General features: G+C 39.5%; 1 protein-coding gene across 10 annotated transcripts in view; it reads left to right on the top strand.

Moving 5' to 3' along the window:
* The window catches only part of PSD3 (pleckstrin and Sec7 domain containing 3), a 769,411-nt gene that overhangs the window by 656,901 nt on the left and 90,851 nt on the right, over positions 1-21,659 (top strand). For all 10 annotated transcript variants that reach the window (XM_059155883.1, XM_059155885.1, XM_059155884.1 and 7 more), the window contains one exon: positions 12,043-12,113. In XM_059155883.1, the coding sequence (XP_059011866.1) occupies positions 12,043-12,113 (71 nt within the window). The remainder of the gene's footprint in view (positions 1-12,042; positions 12,114-21,659) is intronic.

Raw genomic sequence — 21,659 nt, 5'->3', positions numbered from 1 at the left:
CTCAAGTTTCTGGGTCTTATTGCCATTCCGGCCAGGGTACTAACTTACAGCCAAAAGGCAGACACTCTCCTCCCCATAGAGTAGCCATGGGCTAGAGGATTACAGCCTGAGCAATTGACATGCAAGTGTTCCAATAAGACCATACTCCTTGAAAAAGCCCTGGAATGAGAGTACAGGAAAAGGAGAGAAGGTACTCACCAATTTTGCACCGAAGCTCAGAGTCCAAATGTAAAGACTCACAAATCTCCTGGCTGGCTCGCCAAAAATGATGAAGTCCCAGAACCTAAGTCAGGTTCGGTGGGGTGAGGAGGTTCGGAGCCGACGACTAAAGAAAGACTTCTTAAGACGTCGTTGGTGCAAAATGGTGGTTTATTAAAGCACGGGGACAGGACCCGTGGGCAGGAAGAGCTGCTTCCCCGGGTTGTGAAGGTGGGCATGTTATATACCCCACGGTTGGGGGGGAGGTGGTGAAGGAATGGGGGATTTCGACAGAGTTCTCACATGCTAGGGAGGGTCTACAAGGTGCCGGGGGGGAGTCTTTGCCATTATGGCTTGATCAATGTCGTCTTTAGGTCAGGCACTAACATCAAGATAATGGGGGATTCTTGGTGGGGCATTATGATCCGGCCATCATCTACATTCCTTTCTACCCCAATCTCCTCCAGTTTATGGTGGGAGGGGGACATTAGGGCTTCAGGAACCAAGTTATTTGCCTCTGGAAATTTGTGCTATTGATACGGTAACCTCCCTGTTTAGGTCTCTAGGACATCTTGTAGAGCAAGGGAGATTCCTGTTCTGCAGGATTGCGATCCCTGCAAGTTAACCATTTATCGTTTTATGGCAGTCATGGGTGCCTGAGGAATGCCACACATATGGAGGGGAGCAGGTGAAGAGGGGGTGCAAGGCGCCAGCTTTTGCTGGGTCCTCAGCCAGCCTCCTGCTCCCTCATCAAAACCATTTACATTTTCTTAACAGATCAATTGATCTAAGAAAACATTGTCCTTTTGAACAGAGACAATTTCAGTCTTGTACCAATGTACCTTTAAAACCCATTCATTTCAATCTTAATCCATTCTTTTTTTTTTTTAAAGATTTTATTTATTTATTTGACAGAGAGAGAGACCACAAGTAAGCAGAGAGGCAGGCAGAGAGAGAGAGAGAGAGAGAGGGAAGCAGGCTCCCTGCCGAGCAGAGAGCCCGATGCGGGACTCGATCCCAGGACCCTGAGATCATGACCCGAGCCGAAGGCAGTGGCTTAACCCACTGAGCCACCCAGGCGCCCCAATCTTAATCCATTCTTGACCATAGATAAAATTCCTTTTCTGAAGATTTCCCTTCACAAACCTTCTACAACTTTCCTTTGCATTCAGGTTTTGTCCCAAGCCATTTCCTTCTAAACAACCATCTCATTTAGGACAAAATTACCTTCCTTTACCTTCAACAAAATGTATTCCCATTCCTTAAATCTTTCTTACATATCTCCTACTTTCTTTTTTTTTTTTTTTTTTAATTTATTTTTTTTTAAGATTTTATTTGTTTATTTGACAGAGAGAAATCACAAGTACACTGAGAGGCAGGCAGAGAGAGAGAGAGAAGGAAGCAGGCTCCCTGCTGAGCAGAGAGCCCGATGCGGGACTCGATCCCAGGACCCTGAGATCATGACCTGAGCCGAAGGCAGCGGCTTAACCCACTGAGCCACCCAGGCGCCCTCCTACTTTCCTACATACAGTTTCCCTTTATTTCCATCAGTCCTAGTTACACTAAGCAGAACTTTGTATTCTTAGAAACACCTTTAGTTATTAACCAATTGTGAACTGTTACAACAGAATTCTTCAGGTGGCAATTTATGAATCAGTTAAGTAGAAAACAAGCTTACCAGCAGATTTAAATACTCTTAGTTTCTTTGCAGTAAGAAGTCAAAAGCACAAACCTACATTCAGTAATTAACGACTTAGCATTTTATCCTGTTTGGTTAAGACCTAGATGTCCACAATTCAATTACATTTGTCATCCAAGCAAAACTTTAAAACTTTCGGGTTACCAAAGACTTTGAAAGCTACTTCAGCAATTACCCATTAGAACTTTGAGACAACAATTAACCATCAGTTTTGTCATTTCTTTGCTAACAAATTTTAACAAGTAACACAAGCTTATTTGACCTTCAGTAAACTTTGATGGAATAAAAGCTTCACATTTACTGCTGTTAACTTAAAAGACACGTCTTATCTTAATTAAACCAACAAACTTAACTTAGTTCCAATAGTGATTTACGTTCCACCTGGGCCCACTCCGCTTTGAATGTTTACCTGAGACATGCGTGGGAAGATCTGGAGTGGGGAGTGTTAGGTCCAGGGGTGCTCTTCTTGCTCCTTTACAGTGGAGAGAGAAGGAGCCGTGGTGCATGATCTAGAGGCCAGTCATGCAGGCTGCACACACGTTGGTGCAGAAACATGTAAGGGGGAAACAGAAGAAGCAAAGCGCTGCCAGGAGGTAGAGAAAAGATTCCCGGTTTTAGAGCTCATAAGGCCCAACAGAGGAGCAGACGCCATGCTTTCCCATCAGCCAGGGGGGAGGGGTTAGGCAGTCCAAGTCAGGCCAGAGAACACAGGGAAACTTCCCCGAAACAAAGAGAGTTTCGGCAGCTGCTTGGGAATATTCCTTATGGTCTCTGTCTCGAGTTAGACCAACCCCAGTTGGCTCCAGTTATAGCCATTAACACGGGACGTGAGTGAGGGAGAAGCCCCCACATCTATTAAGAGAAACAGAGAAATAAAGCCAGAGTCCCCTTTGCTAGGGATGGCCCAGCAACCTGGGTTTACTAGAAGAAGGTTTATTTACGTAATTATCATCGAATATGTCAGGAGAAAGTTTACAGCTGACTCATTTGGGCAAACACATTCCACAAAAGCCCCTTAGTCTGGGGTCCTGGTGTAGAGCAATGAAGGCCTAGGTACAAGCGGTGAAGGTATCCTAGGTCCATTTGCCCTGTTTCCTGCAGAGATCTAACTGATAGATCCCACTGAGGCCATGCAGTGTTACAGGAGCTCAGTCCTTTCCTAAGTTTTGCAATCCAAATTATTTCCAGTGGGTTAAAAGGCACCCCAAGGTAGAGTCCTTGGGAGCTGAAGAAGTCTACTGAGGCCATGCTTCCAGAAAAGTAATGAAGGTCCATTACCAAATCCCCTGACTCCTGTGTGGCGTCCCGCACAGGGTATGTCAGAGGTTTCAGGTGTCAAAAGCGACCGGAGGCGTCCCTCAAGATATCGCTATTGATCACCGTCATGCCTTAAAAGGCCCTGGAGGGGTGCCGGCGTCCCTCCACTTCCCCATCGCATCCTAGACTACAGATGGGTGCCTGGTGAATGGACTAAAATGCTTGTGCCATGCTATCATATGTCCTGAAGACTGCATACTGTTTTGCCATATTAACCCATGGAAATACTAGAAAAGTTTGGCAAGGGGAAATTACTCAATTTCATAGCTTTAGGCGGTTTGCAGAAGACACTGATGAGAAACAGTAAAGATTGAAATCCATCATGGTCTATGCGACATTCCAACACATGTGGTCCTTACAGCCAACTTCCCTAGGAAACGGTCCCCGGTTGCGTTTTAATTCAATCGGGTACTGGTTTCGGCCGGCTTCCAGTGGAGGTCCCGTGGCCAGAAGTGGCTAGACCGGGCATGTGGAGGGGATCACATTAGATCAATCAGGAGGAAACCTCACACGGGAGTCTTAAGATTGGCAGCCGTCCTGGTGACTTAGGTGGCTGTCCCGTGCCCAAGAGAGACAACTTTCTATAAGACCAGGAATAAAGAGAGGCCCTCAAGTTTCTGGGTCTTATTGCCATTCCGGCCAGGGTACTAACTTACAGCCAAAAGGCAGACACTCTCCTCCCCATAGAGTAGCCATGGGCTAGAGGATTACAGCCTGAGCAATTGACATGCAAGTGTTCCAATAAGACCATACTCCTTGAAAAAGCCCTGGAATGAGAGTACAGGAAAAGGAGAGAAGGTACTCACCAATTTTGCACCGAAGCTCAGAGTCCAAATGTAAAGACTCACAAATCTCCTGGCTGGCTCGCCAAAAATGATGAAGTCCCAGAACCTAAGTCAGGTTCGGTGGGGTGAGGAGGTTCGGAGCCGATGACTAAGAAAGAATTCTTAAGACGTCGTTGGTGCAAAATGGTGGTTTATTAAAGCACGGGGACAGGACCCGTGGGCAGGAAGAGCTGCTGCTGCCCCGGGTTGTGAAGGTGGGCATGTTATATACCCCACGGTTGGGGGGGAGGTGGTGAAGGAATGGGGGATTTCGACAGAGTTCTCACATGCTAGGGAGGGTCTACAAGGTGCCGGGGGGGAGTCTTTGCCATTATGGCTTGATCAATGTCGTCTTTAGGTCAGGCACTAACATCAAGATAATGGGGGATTCTTGGTGGGGCATTATGATCCTGCTATCATTTACATTCCTTTCTACCCCAGTCTCCTCCAGTTTATGGTGGGAGGGGGACATTAGGGCTTCAGGAACCAAGAGTTATTTGCCTCTGGAAATCTGTGCTATTGATAAGGTAACCTCCCTGTTCAGGTCTATAGGACATCTTGTAGAGCAAGGGAGATTCCTGTTCTACAGGATTGCGATCTCTGCAAGTTAACTATTTATCATTTTATGGCAGTCAGGGGTGCCTGAGGAATGCTACACATATGGAGGGGAGCGGGAGAAGAGGGGGTGCAAGGCGCCAGCTTTTGCTGTGTCCTCAGCCAGCCTCCTGCTCCCTCATCAGTAAGACCTCTTCTTCATAAGGCCATTACCTTAAAGAGCAGGAAATGAACTAACTTCCTAACACATGGAAAAGATAGATAAAAATGAAGAGACAGAAGAGTATGTCCCAAATGAAACAACAGGATAAAACCACAGCAAGAGACCTAAGCAAAATGGAGATAAGTGATATGTCTGATAGAAAATTTCAAGTAATGATCATAAGTATACTCACTGGACTTGAGAAAAGAATAGGACATCAGTGATTCCCTGAACAAAGATTAAAAAAGAAGCAGCAAGACAATAAGTGAAATTAAAGTATACTTGATAGAATAAATAGCAAATTAGAGGACTCAGAGGAACAAATTAATAACCTGGAAGACAGAGAAATGGGAAGTAATCAAGCTGAACTAAGAGAGGGAAAAAATTATGAAAAATGAGAATAGATTTAGGGAACTCAGCAGTTATATCAAGCATAATAACATTTACATTTTAGGGATCACAGAAGAAGAGAAAGAGACGGGGACAGAAAATTTATTTGAATTTATTATTTATTTATTTGAAGAAATAGCTGAGAACTCCCCTAATCTGAAGAAGAGATCCATATCCAGGAGGCACAGAGGTTACCCCAACAAAATCAATGCAAGGAGGTCCACACCAAGACACATAGTAATTAAAATGGCAAATAGTGGTAGAGAAAAAAAAAAAAAAAACTTTTAAAGCACCAAGAGAAAAGAAGACATTTCTTATAAGGGAAATCTGCTAAGCAATCAGTTGTTTTTCAGTAGAAACTTTACAGGCCAGAAGACAGTGGCATGATATATTCAAAGTGCTGTAAGGGAAAAATCTTCAGCCAAGAATATTCTATCCAACAAGACTGTCATTCAGAACAAAGTGACAGATGAATGGATAAAGAAGATGTAGAGTATATGTATATATACAATGGAATACTACTCAGCCATCAATGATTTCATCAAAATGAAATCTTGTCATTTGCAATGACATGGATGGACTAAAGAGGACTATGCTAAGCAAAAGAAGTCAATCACAGAAAGACAGTTATCATATTATCTCATGTGGAATTTAAGAAACAAAACAGGATCATAGTGGAAGGGAGGGGAGACGAAATCAGAGAGGGAGACAAACTATAAGAGACTCTTAACTATAGGAAATAAACAGGGTTGCTGGAGGGTAGGGAGATGAGGGGATGGGGTAACTGGGGGATGGACCTTCAGGGGGGCGCAAGATATAGTGAGCCCTGGGTATTATATAAGACTGATGAATCACTGATCTCTGTGTCTGAAATTAATAATACATTATATGTTAATTAATTGAATTTAAAATTTTTTAAAAAGAACAGAATGACAGATAAATTTTCTCAGAAAAATGAAAAAATAAAGTAGTTCATGACAACTAAACCAACCCTATAAGAAGTATTAGAAGGGATCCTTTGAGTGGAAAGGAAAGGAAAAGCCATAGTAAGAGTAGGAGAAGTAGGAAACACAAAAGGTATAAGTAAGTATATCTGTAAAAACCAGCCAAGGGATTCACAAAATGATGTAAAATACGATACCATATACCTAAAACATGAGGATGAGAGAAGTAAAGAATGGGTTCCAACTTAAGCAACCGTCAGCATAGCATGGACTGCTATATGCAGAAGATATTACATATAAATCAATGGTAGCCACAAATAAAAAAACAGTAAAAATAAGCAAAGAATAACAAGAAAGATATCCAAGTATTTCACTAAAGAAAGCCAGCAAACCAGGAAAGAGAACAAGAGAAGAAAGATAGGAGAAAAACTACAAGAATAACCACAAAGTAAATAACTAAATGGCAATAACACATCTATCAGTAATTATTTTCAATATAAATGTACTAAGCATCTAATGAGTAGGACATAGGGTGTAAAACTATAATATGATATCACCTCACACCTGTCAAAATGGCTAAAATCAACAACATAAGAAACAACAGGTGTTGGCAAGGATGTGGAGAAAAGGGAACCTTTCTGCACTGCACAGAATGCAGACAGGTGCTCCCATTGTGAAAAATAGTATGGAGCTTCCTCTAAAAATAAAAGACAGAACTACCCTATAATCTAATGAACACAGTACTGGGTATTTACCCAAAACACATAACAACACTGATTCAATGAGATACATGTCCCCTATATTGATTGCAGCATTATTTACAATAGCCAAACTACAGAAGCAGCCCAAGTGTTCCATCAACAGATTAGTTGGTAGAGAAGATGTGGTATATATACGCAATGAAGTATTACTCAGCCATAAAAAGAATTAAATCCTGCGATATGCAACAACATGGGTGGAGGTAGAGTGTATAATGCTAAGCAAAATAAACCAGTCAGAGAAAGACAAATACCGCATGATTTCACTCACATGTGCCATTTAAGAAACAAAACAATTATTAAAGGAAAAAAGACAAACCAAGGAACTAAGCAATTATTAAAGGAAAAAAGAGAGACAAACCAAGGAACAATATTCTTAACTCTAGAGAACAAACTGATGAATACTAGACAGGGGTGGGGTGGTTCAATAGGGGAAACATGGCAAGAGGATTAAAGAGTGTTTATAATGATATGTGAAGAAGCATTAACACCTGTTTTTTTTTCAGACTATTCCCCAAAATATAGATGAAGAAGGAAAGCTTCCAGATTCATTCTTTGAGACCAGTATTAGCATAAGAAAACCAGATGAAGACACCACAAAAAACAAAAACAAACAAACAAAAAAAACTACTGGCCAGTATCTCTGATGAACATAGATGCAGAAATCCTCAAGAGAATAGTTGTAAACCAAGTCCAACAGTACATTAAAAAAATCATTCAACAATATCAAGTAGGATTTATTCCCAGGATGGAAGGATGGCTCAATATTTGCAAGTCAGTCAATGAGATATATCATTAGCAATTAGAGAAAAGATAAAATTCATATCATCATTTAAATAGATGCATCAAAAAGATTTGACAAAGTATAACATCCATTCATGATTTTTTTAAAAAGGCTCTCAACAAGATAAGTTTAGAGGGAACATACCTCAATATAAAAGACCTTATATGAAAATCCTACCTCATACTCAATGGGAAAAAAGCAGAACATTTCTCCTATGTGAGGAACAAGATGAGGATGTCCACTCTCACCAATTTTATTCAACAAAGGCTGAAAGTCCTAGCCACAGCAGTCCGACAACGAAAAGAAATAAAAGGCTTTCAGTATTTGCAGACGACATAATACTAAATAGAAAACCCTGAAGACTCCACCCAAAAGCTACTAGAACTGATAAATTCAGTATAGTTGCAGGATACAAAAATCAGTGTACAGAAATCTGTTGCATTTCCATATATTGTTGATAAAGCAGCAGAAAGTAATTAACAATCCCATTTACAACTGCACCAAAAATAATAAAACACCTAGGAATAAATGTAACTAAAGAAGTAAATCAAAGACCACACAAAGAAATGGAAAGACCTTCCATGCTCTTGGATTGAAATAACAAATATTGCTAAAATGTCTTATACTACCCAAAGCAATCTACAGATTTAATGCAAATCCCTATCAAAATACCAACAACATTTTTCACAGAACCGGATCAGACAATCCTAAAGTTGGTATGGAACCACAAAAGACTCTGAATAGCTAAAGCAATCTTAAAAAGAAAAGGTGGAGGCATCACAATTCCAGACTTCAGGTTACGTTGCGGAACCTGAAACATCCTCGTCTTGTTCCTCACATAGGAGAAATGTTCTGCTTTTTTCCCATTGAGTATGAGGTAGGATTTTCATATGAAAACAGTATGGTACTGGCATAAAAATGGACACATAGATTAATAGAAATGAATAGAATACACAGAAATAAACACACAACTACATGATCAATTAATCTCTGAAAAAGGAGGAAAGAATGTGTAATGGGAAAAAGTCTATTCAACTGGTGTTGGGAAAACTGGACAGCGACATGCAAAAGAATGAAACTGGACCATTTTTTTTTTCACTACACACAAAAATAAAGGCAAAATTGCTTGAAGACCTAAATGTGAGACCTGAAACCATAAAAATCCTAGCTAGGGCACAGGCAGTAACTTCTTTGGCATCATCTATAATAAAATTTTTCTAGATACTTCTCCTGAGGCAAGGGAAATAAAAGGAAAAATGGATTCACAGACCTCTACCTCTGGGGATAAAAATATATTATATGTTTATAAAAAATAAAAAATAATAAAAATAAAAAATTTTAAAAAATAAAAAAATTTTTAAAAAGGAAAAATGAACAATTGGGACTACTAAATTAAAAGTATCCGCACAGCGAAGAAAACTCTCAACAAAACTAAAAGGCAGTGTATGGAATGGGAGAAGAAATTTGCAAATGACCTGATAAAGGGTTAGTATCCCAAAATACACAAAGAACTTAACACCCAAAACACAAATAGCCCAATTTAAAAATGGGCAAAAGATATGAACAGACATTTCTCCCAAGGACATCCAGATGGCCAATAGACACATGAAAAGATGCTCAACATCAGTTATCATCAGGGAAGTACAAATCAAAACCACCATGAGATATCACCTCACACCTGTCGGAATGGCTACAGTCAAAAATTCAAGAACAAGTGTTGGCAAGTATGTGGAGAGAGAAAGGGACCCTCATGCACTGTTGGTGAGAATGCAAACTGGTGCAGCCACTGTGAAAACAGTATGGGGGTTTCTTTAAAAACTAAAAATAGAACTACTCTAAATACCCAGTAATTGCACCGCTGGATATTTACCCCCCAAATACAAAAACACTAAGAGGCACATATGCATCCCCATGTATATTGCAGCATTATTTACAATTTCCAAATTATGGAAGCAGCCCAGGTGTCCTTCAGTAGAGGAAGGGATAAAGAAATGGGTCATGTGCGTGCGCGCGCGTGTGTGTGTGTGTGTGTGTACACAAGGGAATATTACTCATCCATGAAAAAAGAATGAAATCTTGACATTTGCAACAACATGGATGGATCAGAGAATGTGACGCTAAGCAAAATAAGTCAGAGAAAGAGAAAAAACCATATGATTTTACTCACACATGGAATTTAAGAAACAAATGAGCAAAGGAAAAAAGGAAGAAATGAAGAAACAGACTCTTAAATATAGGGAATTAACTGATGGTTACCAGAGATGATTTGGGTGGGGGCAATGGGTAAAATAGGTGATGGGAATTAAAGGTGATGGGAAAAAGCAAAAACTAAATAAATAAATAAAAATAAGAGAAAAACAAGAAAGAAAAGGGATTTCTCTAAATTACTTTCCGCCATTAGCTAGTGATTTGCCTTAACTTAGGTAAATTATCCATATTTTTAAATAAAGCATCTGAAGTTTTGAAAAGTTGGTGGATTGGCCAGGAGTTACTCAGGGGTTTTGGGTGAGATGGTTTTAAAACAAGACTAGAAACCAGCCGGTCTGTTTCTAGTCAGGTACCTTCAGCACACCATGCTGCCTTTGGTCCTGCTCTGCCATGGCTTGTGCATTCTGTGGTCACTTCTTTTTTTTTTTTTTTTTTTTTTTAAAGATTTTTATTTATTTATTTATTTATCAGAGAGAGAGAGCGAGCCTGTGGTCACTTCTGTGTGCACCATTCTCACATCAACCATATCGATTTTGACACATATTGAAAAGTACAGTTAACATTTATGTTACACACACACACACACACAATGATCTGTGGCTCTCTTTATAAAGGAGATGACGATGTACTGTTGTTGATCAATTATTTTTGAGTAAATACTTTTAAACCTTACATAGTGAAAACAGATGGGATGATTTTCTTTTCTTTTCTTTCTTTTTTTTTTTTTTTTAATTTACCCTGGAAACCTGGAGAGCGGATGTTTTGAGTCCTTTTTTGACAGGTGGATATATTAGTATGGTGTTGGCAGGGGCACCTGTGTTCTCTAGGTGGATATTCACACAATTCCCAACCCTAAGAATTTTTGAGTCTTCAGTCAAAGGAGATTTAAAGGATTTTCTTAAGAAAATACATTTCCTATTAGGTATCCAAGTTAAGACAACATAAAGGCAGCCAAATGGTTGATGGAGGAATAAGAATAAGTGGTCCTCTCTACCTATTTGGATAGACATGTTTAGAAAAATGGCATTCAGCGGTTCCTGGGTGGCTCAGTCATTAAGCATCTGCCTTCACCTCAGGTCATGATCTCAGGGTCCTGGGATCGAGCCCCGCATTGGGCTCCCTGCTCAGCAGGAAGCCTGCTTCTCCCTCTCCCACTTCCCCTGCTTGTGTTCCCTCTTGCTGTCTCTCTCTCTCTGTCAAATAGGTAAATAAAATCTTTAAAGAAAAAGAAAAATGACATTCAGGTAATAACATTTTCCAGTTACATTATTTTAATTAGGATTAAGATTGGATAGTAAAATGTGTTCGCTAATCTGTGCTTTTGTTTTAGGATAGTCTATAAAAGTATACATAAGTCAGTTAAGAAATTCTACTTTTTACTCCAAGAAAATATAAACAAAAATAATATAAGGACTTCTGGAAGAAAATTAATTTGGAGAATTTTTATGAGGGTACCTAATGTCTGCCTTACACATTGCCAGGTACTGTGAATTATAGAAATGAAGGGTACCTGCTCTCACTTCATTCATAATCCCCTGAAAAGTGACACTTTAACAAAAATACTGTTACAGTGTGGCAAGATCTGCAATGAGTTACCACAGGTTGCCATAGGAATAATAATATCTAAAGTTATAATCCAGTTGGTGGGTATTGAGGGGAAATGCCAAGAGGAGTTCTTTTATATTCTGAGATTTTAATGATTTCTAGAAACTTTGAAAAGCTGAGATGATCTGTTACATGAGCCTTCTAAGCTTTCTCTTAGATTAATATATACTTCCAAAATGCCTTTTTGCTTTCCCAGTCCTTAAGTCATGTCGATAGAGCCATGCTTCCTGGCTTCCAGATTCTTGTTCTCTTCTCTTTCTAGTTGTGTGACCATTAGTGGATTACTTTCTGTGCTTCAGTTTTATAAAAAGACAAGAGTCATAGTACCTGTCTCGCAGGATTATTGGGAGGATTAAGAGAGATAGTACATGGAGGACATTTTTGGAATATTGCCTGTTTTTGTTAAAGTCTCAAGAAAATTTTAGTTCTCATTATTACTAATTTTGGAAGTTAATAAACCGGGAACATTGAAACACAATCACCATGTTGATCATTTTGACTCTTTCTAAAATGCTGTTTTCTGTCAAATAAAATTTTCCATTTTTTTCCCCTTTCTAGCTCCAAGAGGAAAGCGAGGATGGAAAACTTTTTATGCTGTACTAAAAGGAACAGTCCTTTACTTGCAAAAGGTAAACATAAATTAAAAATGAAGCCCATAAAACTTTATGAAATAATTTGACAAGGTACCCACAAAATATTTACTTTGTACAAAGAGCCTACATCGAACACCCAAAAAATTACTTAATTGATGTCTAAATTCCTTGTTCATTTTTTTTGTTGTTGTTTCTGGTTAAAAATTATTCTAGAAATTATATGTGTATAATTATATATATTATATAAAGTATTTTATACACAAAATATTTGATGATATATATGTTATAGTATTATTAAATATAAATATAAATGTGTGTGATCAGAGCTGTGTTCCATTTGTGTTCCATTAGAAATTTTGAATATAGGTTAGACTGCAAATGGTCTGTGTAGGTACAGTCCTGTGGCAGCACTTGTTTCTTGGTTATTTATACTATAGATTAGTTAGATCCTTCATTTATCTCTTTGACTAACACTATGTAATAGAATATCTTTATTTAATTATTTGCCTTCATTTAAATCTTACCTAAATCTAGAAACACACCTCAGTCAAGTCCTGAAGCGTTGGTACTTATATAATCCAAATTATCTGGGGAAGTTTTTAACTGGACCATTTCCTACCTGGATCCTTTCTTCTAAATCCCAGAATCTGGCAATCTGTTTAGGATCAAGTTTGTATGTTCTGCCTTTGAAAAGTAATCCCTGGAGCTTCTACTTCCCTAGCTCTGTGTGTGTAAACATGAGAAATTTGTGTGTTGACTGGAATGAGGTCCACCCCTTCCCAGGGCCAAACAGGATTCCAGCTCTAACTGTGAAGGGCTGCTTGGAATTCAGGCAAACAGACAGCAAGGCAATAACAACACTGCCCTCAATGATGACTGATAGGAAAAGTCATTTTTTTTAAAAGATGTTATTTATTTATTTGACAGACAGAGATCACAAGCAGGCAGAGAGGCAGACAGAGAGAGAGGAGGAAGCAGGCTCCCTGCTGAGCAGAGAGCCCAATGTGGGGCTCCATCCCAGGACTCTGGGATCATGACCTGAGCCAAAGGCAGAGGCTTTAACCCACTGAGCCACCTGGGTGCCCCGAAAAGTCATTTTTTTAATGGTGATAAAAAACACATAACCCTCAATTTTTAAGTGCACAGTAGATAGTATTAACTGTCAGCACAGTGTTGTACAATAGATCTCTAGAAATTTTCCATCTTGCATGACAGATACCAAGTAAACAGCAATTCTCCCACTACCCCTCTCCCCAACCCCTGGCAACCACTATTCTACCTTCTTTTTCTGAGTTTGGCTATTTCATGTAAGTGGAAACGCATAGTATATTTGTCTTTCAGTGACTGGCTGATTTCATTTAACATAATATGATGAAGGTTCATCCATTTTGTAGTCTATGACAGAATTCCCTTCTTTTTTTAATGGCTAAATAATAGTCCATTTTTTACTTCATTTTCTTTCTTCATTCATTCATGCATAGATCTTTATGTTGTTTCCACCTCTTGGTCATTGTAAATAATGCTGAAGTAAACAGGGAGTGCAAATCTTTTTTTGATATCCTGATTCAGTTACCATTGACAAAGGTAACACAGAAGTGGGATCACTGCATCATATCGTAGTTCTATTTATTTTGTAAAGAACATCTGTACTATTTTCCATAGTGGCTGAATTATTTTCAGTTCCCACCAACAATGCACAGGAGTTCTAATTTCTCCACATGCATGTTAGCATTTCTTATCATCTGTTTTTTTGTTTTGTTTTGTTTTTAATAATGGTCTTCCTAATAGGTCTGAGGCGATATCTCATTGTAGTTTTGATTTACATTTTCCTGATGATTTGTGATGTCAAGCATCTTTTCACATACCAGTTGGCCATATGAATGCTGTCTTTGTAGAAATGTCTCTCCAAGTCCTTCGCCCATAATTTATTCAGATGATTTGTTGTTTTTCTTTTGTTTTGTTTTTTTGCTATTGAGTTTTAAGACTTTCTTACATATTTTGATGTTAACCCCTTATCGTATATATGGTTTTCAGATACTTTCTCCCATTCTATAGGTAGCCTTTTCAATCCCTTGTTTCCTTTGCTGTACAGAAGATTTTTATTTTTGTGTAGTCACACTTGTTTATTTTTGCTTCTACTGCCTGTGCTTTTGGAATCATATTCAAGAAATCATTGCCAGTGTCAATGCCAACAAACTTCTCAGCTGTTTTCTTCTAGTTTTATAGTGTCAGGTCTACATTTGAGCCTTTAATTTATTCTGAGTTAACTTTTGTTTAGGGTATAAGGATGAAATGTCATTCTTTCATATGCAGGTACCCATTTTCCTAGTATCATTTGTTAAAGGAATTATCTTTTCCCCCTTGTATACTGTTGGCACTCTGTTGGAAATCAGTTTACTGTATACACATAGGATTATTTTGGGGTTCTCTTCTCTGTTAAGTTTGTCTGTATGTCTGTCCTTATGCCCATACTATAATGTTTTAATTACTGTAGCTTTGTAATATATTTTGAAATCGGGAAATGTGAGGCCTCTAAATTTGTTCTTTCTCAAGATTGTTTTGACTATTCAGGATCCTTTCTAGTTCCATATGAATCTTAGGGTGGGTTTTCTATTTCTATAAAAAATGCCATTGGTATTTTGGTAAGTATATTGAATCTGTAGGTGACTTTGAGGAATATGAACATTTTTTAAATTTTTTTTATTTTTTAATTTTTTAAAAACATATATTATTAACCCCAGGGGTACAGATCTGTAAATCACCAGGTTTGCACACTTCACAGCACCCACCATAGCACATACCCTCCCCAATGTCATAGCCCCACCACCCTCTCCGTACCCCCCTACACCGGGCCCCCCTGTTTGTTTTGTGACATTAAGAGTCTCTTATGGTTTGCTCCCCCCCAATCCCATCTTGTTTCATCTACTCTTTTCCTACCCCCCAAACCCCCCACCTTGCCTCTCGACTTCCTCATATCAGGGAGATCATATGATAGTTGTCTTTCTCCGATTGACTTATTTTGATAAGCATAATACCCTCTAGGTTCCATCCATGTTGTCGCAAATGGCAGGATTTTATTTCTTTTGATGGCTGCATAGTATTCCATTCTATATATACACCACATCTTCTTTATCCATTCGTCTGTTGATGGACATCTAGATTCTTTCCATAGTTTGACTATGGGAATTCGGGTGCACATGCCCCATCGGATCACTGCATTTGTATCTTTAGGGTAAATACGTGCAATTGCTGGGTCATAAGGTAGTTCTATTTTCAACTTTTTGAGGAACCTCCGTGCTGTTTTCCAGAGTGGTTGCACCAGCTTGCATTTCCAACAACAGTATAGGAGGGTTCCCTTTCTCTGCATCCTCACCAATGTCTGTCATTTTCTGACTTGTTAATTTCAGCCATTCTGACTGGTGTGAAGTGGTATCTCATTGTGGTTTTGAGTTGTATTTCCCTGATGCCGAGTGATACGGAGCACTTTTTCATGTGTCTTTTGTCCATCTGGATGTCTTCTTTGCAGAAAATGTCTATTCATGCCCTCTGCCCATTTCTTGATTGGATTATTTGTTCTTTAGGTGTTGAGTTTGATAAGTTCTTTATAAATTTTGTATACTAGCCTTTTATCTGATACCTTGTTTGCACATATCTTCTCCCATTCTGTCAGTTTTGGTTTTGTTAACTGTTTCCTTTGCTGTGCAAAAGCTTTTGATCTTGATGAAGTACCAACAGTTCATTTTTGCCCTTGCTTCCCTTGCCTTTGGCGATATTCCTAGGAAGAAGTTGCTGCAGCTGAGGTCGAGGAGGTTGCTGCCTGTGTTCTCCTCAAGGATTTTGATGGATTCCTTTCTCACATTGAGGTCCTTCATCCATTTCGAGTCTATTTTCGTGTGTGGTGTAAGGAAATGGTCCAGTTTCATTTTCTGCATGTGGCTGTCTAATTTTCCCAACACCATTTGTTGAAGAGACTGTCTTTATTCCATTGGATATTCTTTCCTGCTTTGTCAAAGATTAGTTAACCATAGAATTGAGGATCTATTTCTGGGCTCTCTATTCTCTTCCATTGATCTATGTGTCTGTTTTTGTGCCAGTACCATACTGTCTTGATGATGACAGCTTTGTAATAGAGCTTGAAGTCCAGAATTGTGATGCCACCAACTTTGGCTTTCTTTTTCAATATTTCTCTGGCTATTCAAGGTCTTTTCTGGTTCCATACAAATTTTAGGATTCTTTGTTCCATTTCTTTGAAAAAAAATGGATGGGATTTTGATAGGAATTGCATTAAATGCATAAAATTAGATTGATTTAGGTAGCATGGACATTTTCACAATACTTTTGCTTCCAATCCAGGAGCATGGAACATTTTTACATTTCTTTGTGTCTTCCTCAATTTCTTTCATGATTACTTATAATTTTCTGAGTACAGATTCTTTGCCTCTTTGGTTAGATTTATTCCTAGGTGTCTTATGGTTTGAGGTACAATTGTAAATGGGATTGACTCCTTAATTTCTCTTTCTTCTGTCTTGTTGTTGGTGTAAAGAAATGCAACTGATTTGTGTGCATTGATTTTATATCCTGACACTTTACTGAATTCCTGTACAAGTTCTAGCAGATTTGGAGTGGAGTCTTTTGGGCTTTCCACATAAAGTATCATACCATCTGCAAAGAGTGAGAGTTTGACTTCTTTGCCCATTTGGATGCCTTTAATTTCTTTTTGTTGTCTGATGCCTGAGGCTAGGACTTCTAGTACTATGTTAAATAACAGTGGTGATAATGGACATCCCTGCCATGTTCCTGACCTTAGCGGAAATGCTCAGTTTTTCTCCATTAAGAATGATATTTGCAGTGGGTTTTTCATAGATGGCTTTGATGATACTGAGGTATGTACCTTCTATCCCCACACTTTGCAGAGTTTTGATCAGGAAAGAATACTGTACTTTGTCAAATGCTTTTCAGCATCTATTGAGAGTATCATATGGTTCTTGTTCTTTCTTTTATTTATGTATTGTATCACATTGATTGATTTGCAGATGTTGATCCAACCTTGCAGCCCTAGAATAAATCCTACTTGGTCTAGGTGAATAATCCTTTCAATGTACTGTTGGATCCTATTGGCTAGTATTTTGGTGAGAATTTTCAAATCTGTGTTCATCAAGGATATTGGTCTGTAATTCTTTTTTGATGGCATCCTTCTCTGGTTTTGGGATTGTCGCGGCCGGTGCAACAAATCGACCAGGAACGTGAGGGTAAGAGGATGGTGAAAAGAACTTGAGACAAAGATGGGGGCGGGAGGAGCACTGAGGAGGATGTCCAACAGTGCCAAGTTTATTCAAAGCACGAAGGCCATATATATAGTGACAAGAGAAGCAATACACTTGTGCCTAGTTAAACAACCCTGAGTTCCCCTAAGTTTCACATTTAACTAGAAGCAGACCTCGTGACGCCAAACGGCTGATGCTAGTACAATTGTTCTGTATTGATACAGCAAACCTGAAAGTAATTTATGAGCAGTACTAGGATAGCAAGGACCAGCAATAAACTTTTGACCCCAACCGAATTGTTTTCATTTGTTTAGCAAGCATGTGGGAAGTCATGTAGGCAAGCGCACAACACATAGCACAGACCCTTTCTCAGTGCTACTCAACTTTTCCCGTCCTAAACCTTTTTTTAGGTTATTCGGACTTTAAAGGAGGCACAAGTCAGGGCCTGTTTGGTCCTTGTCTCAAGCCTAATTGTGGCATCCCACATCTCCCCCTTCGTTTTTTAAATAAGTCAAGTATATGAGTTTGAGCCTGAGCATGCAGTCATTGCTGTCCTAGTACAAATCTGTAAAATGCACCATATTAAAACAAAAGCAGGTAATATAACAAGGAGTCTAGTAAACAACCAGAATGAGTGTTACTAGTGCTGCTATTCCTGCTATCAATAGACCCAGAAAACGTTTGACTCATTTGAGCTGCAACTGCAATTCAAAGGCAAACTGATAACTATAATTAGCATACCAAGGTACTTCCACTTCCACAGGTAATAACATATGGAGGTTGCACAGTTACAAACACTATAATGGGATCTGTGCCTGACGAAGGAAGGGACACAGGTAGACAATTTGTCGTCATTAATATTCATTGTTATTGTTGTCATATAATATTCATTGTGACAATGGTCACAATGAGTATTATACAATAGATGTCCCCCTTGGAAAGAGGTGAGAACTATTGATCCCAAGCCCACTACCAGTAAAAAAGGTCTAGGAACACAGGCCTGCAAAGTCAGATTGAAGTCTTTTGTGGCAGTATAACCATTTCTGGCTATTTGCACTCTGATTGGTCCCAGGGCAGCAACCAGTTTCCAGAGTTCTGCACGAAACATCCCTCCGGCTGTAAGGGGGGAGACGTCTTCTTCTCCTTCCGTTCTGGCCGTTCAACGTGAGGCAAGCCATCCTCTGTTGGAGACGTGAGGATTCGGCACCATCTCTCTGGCATCCAGCATGGGGTGTCTTCATCCTGTGGAAAAATACAAACAAACCCTCGCCCCTTATTGAGCACTGAGTCTGGACCTTTCCATACTCTGGTCAAAGGATCTTTCCACTGGGCGAATGGAAGTGGAGAAAAATCAGGATGCCAAAAGCGCTCAGCCGCTATCTGACCAATATCATCCACATTTTAAAAATTTAAAACATACAGGGTTAAAGTTAAATGGATATGTGGGGAATATTTCACTTTCCCTGTCATAGGTCCCCCCTCTTTTAATTTTTTAAGGTAAGATTTAAGAGTGCTATTTGCATGTTCAACAATGGCTTGACCCTGAGAATTATATGGGATACCTATAGAATGTGCTATGTCGAAAATGGCCCAAAAGGTTTGAAAAGCTTGAGATGTATAGGCAGTCCCATTATCCATCTTTATTACTTTTGGGGTGCCCAGAGTAGCAAATGCTGAAAGCAAATGATTTTGAAAGTCAGTAAAGGATTCCCCAGAGTGTGCTGTAGCATGTAAAAATCCAGAAAAGGTATCAATAGAAATATGGAGATACTTAAGTCTTCCAAAATGGGGAAAAATAGTTAATGCTTGCCACAAGCATTAAGCCTTGAGGATTCACAGCATAAGTTGGTTGGGGATGATGAATAGGGCAAGTGGAGCAGCTCTTAACTATTTGTCGAGCTTCTTCTCTGGTTAATCAAAATTGTTTACACAGAGCAGCTGCATTTTGATGAAATCAAGTGTGACTTTGAGCGGCTTGCTCAAACTTAGTGGTTAACACCAATTGTATGTGAGTTAATGCATCTGCAATAGCATTGCCCTCAGTTAAAGGTCCAGGGAAGTTAGTATGTGACCGAATAGGAGTGATATAAATAGGATTAACTCTTTTTTGCAGCAAACATTGAATACTTGTAAAGAGATGAAAAAGTTCATCATTAGTAAGAATATAAGCAGTTGGTAACAATGGAACGGCATGTGCTACGTAATGGCTATCACTGTATAAGTTACATCGTTCAGAAAATTTCTCCAGGGCTAAATGTACTGCTTTTAAATCAGCTCTCTGTACAGACTTAGTGGCATAAAATGCTCAAAAAGACTCATGACCCGAATGAGAAGATTTATAAATGCCAATATGTCCTTTTATCAGCATCTACAAAAACATTAATAGCAGAAGCGAGGGGACTTCCTGAATAGGATCATTTATTACAATAGAAATGGTAGAAAAAAAAAAAAAAAGAAATGGTAGAAAAGAAATGTAATAACTTATCTGCTAGTAAATGATATCGAAGTTGTCCTGGGTAATTAGAAAGAGCTATCTGCCAATCAAGGTTAAATTTGAATAATGTCTGCACATGATCAACAGTTAACATTGGTAAAATTAAAAAAATCAGGTTCTTTACCTGTGATATGAACAATTCGCTGGCGACCCCTAGTGATCAGTTGTGTTAACAATTCTATTTGTCCCGTAATAATATGCAGTTGATGTAGTGCTAAATGGATCCATTCCAGGGGCCCTTTCAAAGAACTGTGTTCCATAAAAGATAATTTCCCCCTGACAAACATGCCTGTGCTATGACTTTCCAGTCTCCAGGGCACAAGGCTTTTAAACCTACACTATCCAGTAGGGACAAGGTATATGGAGCAGTAGGCCCATATTGTGAAGTGGCCGCCTTAATTTCTTTTAGTATTTTAAAATTTACAGTATTATAAGCCCTTTGGCCATCAGGCAGTTGTGTCACAGGGTAAGCGGAAAATGCAGAAGTATCCTCTCCTGCTTGTTGGGCTTGATAAAGTGTCCGCTGTAGCGGTGTAGTTTTTAGCAGTTCAGCTCCTTCAGGAAGTTGTCTTGGACTCACGGGAAACATACTTTTAGGCATAGGCTCCCCATCTCTGTAGGGTTTGCCAGATTGAGGATGCTGCATTACTGGAAACCCTACACTCGAGTCCTTAGGTGTAGAAATCTTAAGGGTTTCAGTCTGAGTTCGTCTATGTGTCATCAAGGCTGTTTGAACCCCAATAGACTCGAAACTTTTTTTTTTTTTTTTAAGATTTCCACCCATTTATTTGACAGAGAGAAATCACAAGTAGATGGAGAGGCAGACAGAGAGAGAGAGAGGGAAGCAGGCTCTCCGCTGAGCAGAGAGCCCGATGTGGGACTCGATCCCAGGACCCTGAGATCATGACCCAAGCCGAAGGCAGCGGCTTAACCCACTGAGCCACCCAGGCGCCCCAAGACTCGAAACTTTTTCCAAAGTGGGGATACTCTGGCTGACAAACAGAATGGCTTGGGCCTACAGGGGCAGAGGCAAGGAATACTTCTTTATCGTAGTTCAGAGGCACTCCATCTCCAGGAGTATCAAAAGAATCGGAATGAGAATCGGTGAGGCCAGCAACTAACTCAGGAGAAATACCTGCACCGAGATGTTCATACTCATTCTCCAATTCATCTATGGCCAAATTACAAAGAGAATCATGAGAAGCTATAGAGGTTAATTCTATAGAATGTTGCAGATCTAAAGCCTCTCGAATATCTTCCCAAACTTTCATGGTTCCTTCAGGGCAAGCACATGGTCCTCTAATTCTCAACTGATTTTTCATCTCTTGCCCTTTCTGCCAAATTTGTAAATTTACTGTTCCTCCTTTAGGGAACCAAGGACAAAGATCAGACACCACACCAGAAAATTGCTGTAAGGCCTTCTTTAGTGCTTAGACCCCTTCTGCTTTAAAAGGGCCTGCAATGCCATAACAAAAGGATCCTGTTCTGCTGTAAGGCCTTCTTTGAGTGCTTAGACCCTTTCTGCTTTAAAAGGGCCTGCAATGCCATAACAAAAGGATCCTGTTCCATAGACTGCAATTGCCCCATATTATTTTACTCCTGCTGTCGCCCGTCAACCTGGGCTTCTCTTACCTGATTGCTGGCAACTACTTGCCTGTATATGCGTGCTCCCTTGAAATGTGCTCAGGTCCCTGTTTGGGCACCACTTGTCGCAACCGGCACGACAAATCGACCAGGAACATGAGGGTAAGAGGATGGTGAAAAGAACTTAAGAGACAAAGAGATGGGAGCAGGAGGAGCACTGAGGAGGATGTCCAACAGTGC

Source organism: Mustela lutreola, chromosome 18 (genome assembly GCF_030435805.1).
Source record: "Mustela lutreola isolate mMusLut2 chromosome 18, mMusLut2.pri, whole genome shotgun sequence".
NCBI lineage: Eukaryota > Metazoa > Chordata > Mammalia > Carnivora > Mustelidae > Mustela > Mustela lutreola.
The sequence above is the reverse complement of the archived record's forward strand: the minus strand, read 5'-3'. Positions and strand labels throughout refer to the sequence as shown.